At 36.5% G+C, this 5815-nt stretch overlaps 1 protein-coding gene across 1 annotated transcript; it reads left to right on the forward strand.

Annotated features, from left to right (window-relative positions):
- The first annotated feature begins 3198 nt into the window (after positions 1-3198).
- LOC139185453 (olfactory receptor 4K13-like) lies at positions 3199-4140 on the forward strand. Its single transcript, XM_070798053.1, has one exon. The coding sequence runs from the start codon at positions 3199-3201 to the stop codon at positions 4138-4140; it is 942 nt and encodes a 313-aa protein (XP_070654154.1).
- The last annotated feature ends 1675 nt before the right edge of the window (positions 4141-5815 follow it).

Consider the following 5815-nt stretch of genomic DNA (forward strand, 5'->3'; position numbering starts at 1 on the left):
ACTTCTAAAGTACAAGTGCAACTGGTAGGTTACATAATCCTGATGTGTTACTCTACCTATATATCACATCTATCAAGTTAGTTCATTTATGATATAAATGTGTATATAAATGATAAAATTCAAATGCCAAAATAATAACTGAGGTGAGGTTGAAGAGTGAAATTGCACTGGAAAAAAAAAAACAACAACGTATTTTTATATAAGTGGAAAAAATATAAAAATCACTCTAATCATGTTTACTTGAAATTAAGGCAGCAATCCAGGCCAAAGAAATTGTTCTTAGAGAAAGGGGTATGTTTTCAAGATATTTTAATTGTTTGGCTACCCTGATCAGATTAAATGACTTTATTCTTTGAGCTACTACATAATATAGATGAATTTGAATATTTGTTTCTAGGGATGCAATTATTTTTAAAGGGAGATAGATAACAAAACTGTAAGGATAAAATGCCTGATTCATGGCTTGGACAATCATAGAGTTCCAACACATACAAAATATTGATGCTTTCATTACAGTTGTTCAGAATTATGGAGAGGAACATATGACAAACTATCCAGTGACAGCAGTCTGAAAATGGCCATATATTTAAACAAGCATAGTTTTTCCAGTGGTCATGTATGGATGTAGAGTTGGACTATAAAGAAAGCTGAGTGCCGAAGAATTGATGCTTTTGAACTGTGGTGTTGGAGAAGACTCTTGAGAGTCCTTGGACTGCAAGGAGATCCAACCAGTCCATCCTATAGAAGATCAGTCCTGGGTGTGCATTGGAAGGACTGATATTGAAGCTGAAACTCCAATAATTTGGCCACCTGATATGAAGAGCTGACTTATTTGAAAAGGCCCTGATGCTGGGAGAGTTTGAGTGCAGGAGGAGAAGTGGACAACAGAAGATGAGATGGCTGGATGGCATCACCGATTTGATGGACGTGAGTCTGAGTGAACTCCGGGAGTTGGTGATGGACAGGGAGGCCTGGCGTTCTGAGGTTCATGGGGTCGCAAAGAGTCAGACACGACTGAGCAAGTGAACTGAATTGAACTGAACGGAGTTTGTAAAAAAAAAAAAAAAAGAAGAAGAATCACCCTGTCTAGGATGTGATGTTTGCCAAGTCAATGAGCACCTTCAAATCTACTTATTTGCATACTTCAGAAAAACACATAAGACACAGTGGCTATAGCTTAGATAAAATCATTGTCTTGCACTAAAAGTACAAAGCACAAAGAAGGAATGATGATTCACATATCAAAGATTTCCATTTTCTATCTGACTACCATATGAAAGAAAGAAGTTTCTATACTACTCTGAGTATGGTGTCAAACATAATGGTTAGAGTATGGCCACTTATTAAATGTGTGTCTTACTGATATTAATCTTACATACCTAAGTGCATATAATGTTCATTATGGTCACCTGGATATACTGTGTCTCTAAAAACTATACTGTTTGATTAACAGGTTGAAGGTACACAAATAATCAAATGTTTCCTATTTTATTCTCACATTTTGGCATTAGGTCTGACTCTAGGCTCTGAAGAAGGCAATAGAAGCACTAGACATGATCATTGAGCCTGTAATTAAACTTGAAAGAAAGAGCTAAAATGATAAACAGGGGAGGCAGTGAAAGAAGTGAATTTATGTAGATGAAATATTGATTTTTCCTTTTATATGTATTTTTAAAAATAATTTAGCTTAGCAGAGTACACCTCAGTCAGTACCACAATATCTATGACTTCTGTCTCTCCTTGACAAAGTTAAAGCTTAAAGGAACCTTAAGGAAAATCAATGAGAGGAAACAGGTCCAAAGGTGAGAAGCAACTATCCAAAGATGCTATTCTGTTCAAACAGTTCATCATACTTTTAGTTTGTTTGTTCAGATGCACAAGGGTAAACCATTCAGTCACCCTGCTCCTTACATCTCTTTGAGTGAAAAGTTGAACAGGACTACCTTGGTTACATCACTAGCTCATGGTCTTAACAGTATTTTTGGTATTTCTACACACTCATTGTATTTATGAAAATATGTGAGTTAAAAAGCAAATATCAGATAAAAATGGTCATGGATTTTGCAACACTTGCCTGCTAATGCAGGAGATGCAATTGATATCCCTGGGTCAGAAAGATCCTCTGGAGGAAGGCAAAGCAACCCACCCCAGTATTCTTGCCTGGCAGGCTACCGTCCACAGGGTCGCAGAGAGTTGAACACAAACCAAGTGACAGCATGCAGCATGCAGGGTAAGAAAGCACAGATGGAATAAACTTATTTACATAGCCACATAGGGAAGATGTAGGAAAATAGGTGAAATGAGTATCTGCACTTTTGAGAGTTAATCTGGTGTTTCAGTTGTAAATGAATAGGGTTTGATCTCAGTAAACTATGGAGCTGTCTCAATACCTAACTTTCTATCAACAATACATGTCTTTAATCAATCTACTTCCGGAAGCATAATACACATAATGTGATTTGGGCAATAATTTTTTATTTATTTTATAGTGTTATTTACTATCTTCATAATGTTTATGGGATGAGTAGTCTAGTAGTGATGAATTCCCTTTCATTTCTGATTTTGCTAAATTGCATCTTCTCTTTTCTTCTTAGCCTATTTAGAGTATCATTGCTTTAATTCATTTTTTTTTAAACAACCAGGTCTTGGTTTCACTGGTTTCCTTTGTTATCTTTCTCTGAATTCCACATTTAATTTTTGCTAAAATTTTTGTTATTTTCTTCATGTTGCTTTAGGCTTGAATTGGTCTTCATAATATCTTTTTTAGTAAGGTAAACTTATTGCTGCATACTGAGGATATCATAATGTACTTCTTGAGATTCACAGAAGATAAAAATCTACCTCCAGGAGATTTTGAAAACTCTCTTTTGTCACTCTAATAGTATAAGTGTTTCTACACAGTGTGATCTGGAGCTGAACATGAAAGGAGACACGTTATCTGTGTCCAACTGAACTTGCCTTGCACTAACCATGAGAAAATTTGATTTAATTTGGTGCATAATCATCACATTTTTATGGTCTCGTGGTCGTATGAAATATCTCCAACTGCAAAATACCTACAAAGCAGTCGTAGTGCCAAACTGTCATTTCCCTGAATAAAAGGCAAAATGCTTAAGTAAATATTAAGTTCCCTGACCTGTTAATCCCTATTATACCCTGTTTGTTTTCCCTTTTCAGACAGCTTCTGCAGAAGGATGAATGGATCTTCTGAATAACAGATCAAGTGTTTCTGAGTTCATTTTGGTGGGACTTTCTACTTCTCAAGAAACTCAAATACTCTTTTTCGCAATCTTCTTTCTTGTCTATGTCGCCATCATCGTAGGAAACCTCCTCATTGTCATCTCTGTGATAGTTGATAACCATCTTCACTCCCCCATGTATTTCTTTCTGGCAAATTTATCATTCTTTGATTTATGTCTTTCTTCTGCTGCAACTCCCAAAGTGATTTCAGACTTCCTTAGAAAACACAAGACCATCTCCTGGTGGGGCTGCATGACCCAGATGTTCTTTATGCACTTCTTTGGGGGTGGAGAGATGTCTCTTCTGATAGCTATGGCCGTTGACAGGTATGTCGCCATATGCAAACCCTTGCACTACAAGACCATCATGAGTCACAGGGTGCTCACTGGGTTTCTACTGCTCTCATGGGTGATCGGGCTTATCCATACTACAAGCCAGATGGTTTTTACGGTGGGTTTGCCTTTCTGTGGTCCCAATGTATTGGACAGCTTTTTTTGCGACCTCCCCCTGGTCATCAAGCTTGCCTGCACTGAAACTTACATCCTAGAGCTCTTGGTGATTGTGAACAGTGGGCTCTTGTCCCTGCTCTGCTTCATTCTCTTGCTCATATCCTATGTTGTCATGCTGGTCACCATCTGGAAGCACTCCTCCAGTGCATCCTCTAAGGCTCTGTCTACACTCTCTGCTCACATAACTGTAGTCACTCTGTTCTTTGGCCCTGCCATCTTCATCTATGCTTTCCCATTTAACGGTTACTCTGTAGATAAATTTCTTTCTGTGTTTTACTCTATCATCACTCCTCTCCTTAATCCAATTATTTATACTCTGAGGAATCAGGAAATGAAGGCAGCCATTAAGAGACTAAGCAAACATCATATTGGTGCTGGGCTCACCCACTAAATATTGTCTGTAACAAACAATTGTTTTATGTTCTCTGCTATTTGTCTGCGTGTGTGTGTGTCTGTGTGTAAGTCGCTTCAGTCATGTTAGACTTTTTGCTACTCCATGGACTGTAGCCCAACAGGCTCCACTGTCCATGGGATTTTCCAGGCAAGAATACAGGAGAGGGTTACCATTTCCTCCTCCAGGGCTATTTGTGGGTAGTGAGTCTTAGGTATTTATAAAAATATCATAAGTAAGTATTTAAATAATATAAATTTTCTTATGTATAAAATCCATGACTAAAATTATTCTTATAAAAATATTTTAGTGAACCAATATATAAAAATATGAAATTTTAATGAAAGCACATTATATGATGTTTAGTGTGACTTTTAGTTTTCATGTTGTATGTAGTAATTTACCAGGTATTAATCTACCAATCGGAGAAGGCAATGGAACCCCACTCCAGTACTCTTGCTTGGAAAATCCCATGGATGGAGGAGCCTGGTGGGCTGCAGTCCATGGGGTCGCTAAGAGTCAGACACTACTGAGCGACTTCACTTTCACTTTTCACTTTCATGCATTGGAGAAGGAAATGGCAACCCACTCCAGTGTTCTTGCCTGGAGAATCCCAGGGACAGAAGAGCCTGGTAGGCTGCCATCTCTGGGGTCGCACAGAGTCGGACATGACTGAAGTGACTTAGCAACAATCTACCAATATATGTCAACCATATAGAAGCTTCACAGAGGAGTTATGATTTGAATGACAATTTGAAAAATAATTTTTCACTGTATAGCTTCAATAAGCTAATCGTCTTTAGAATGTGTCATGTAGGTAGAAAATAATATTTCAAAAATTTCTTTGGCAACCTGAATAGTTTTCTCAGCACTATACGACCTGAAATATTGAAGATCAAAATCACAAACTGCTCATTGTATCTTGCTATACCAGATAGCTTGAATACTAATATTCTTTTAACTAAATTCAGATATTTATGACTGATTTTTTTTAAACATTAAAAGTTTTTAACCTCTGAAAGATTTACACAAAGGACATAGGAAAATCTGAAAATTTTAGAGTGATGACCACTCAACTCCACTAATTAATCATTAATTAATTGCCATTCATCTATAAAGAGCTTTCAATATGGTGAAAAGAGCCTTCTCTTCCTTCTCCTTTCTCTCTGCCTTTGTCTCTCTTCTTGTACTTTCTGCTATTTCTCCCTACCTTATTTCCTTCACAGCTTTCATGTCTCCCCCATCTTTTCTTCTCTCAAAGAGCCTTTATATGGTAAAGAAGATTTTTGCCTATGATACAACTGCTCTTTGGTCTATGAATTTCCTTATAAAAATAAATTAAAAATTAAATTTCAGTGTGCTGACATTTACCGGTTATATAGACAGAATAACATTTCATATGACTATATTTTTGTTAAGGAAAAAGATTACTTTATAGAAACAAAAGTTACAAAATATGTAACATTTCATTTAATAAAAATTTTTCATTGTTCATATAATCAAGATGATAAAACTTTGTTGTAAGCTATAAAAGAAGACAGATTTAAAGGTACATAAATTCTTTTGGGATGAAAATGCTCAATTTTGTAAAGCGGTTAATTCTCCTATGTTTATCATGAGTTTCTAATATTGCATTGATTGATTCCACTGGGACTTGTTTCAACTTCAGAAAATA

The sequence above is a fragment of the Bos indicus genome, chromosome 10, assembly GCF_029378745.1.
Source record: "Bos indicus isolate NIAB-ARS_2022 breed Sahiwal x Tharparkar chromosome 10, NIAB-ARS_B.indTharparkar_mat_pri_1.0, whole genome shotgun sequence".
Taxonomy (NCBI): Eukaryota; Metazoa; Chordata; class Mammalia; order Artiodactyla; family Bovidae; genus Bos; species Bos indicus.

Coding starts and splice junctions, on each gene's coding strand:
- LOC139185453 (XM_070798053.1), top strand. CDS start 3,199: ATGGATCTTCTGAATAACAGATCAAGTGTTTCTGAGTTCATTTTGGTG.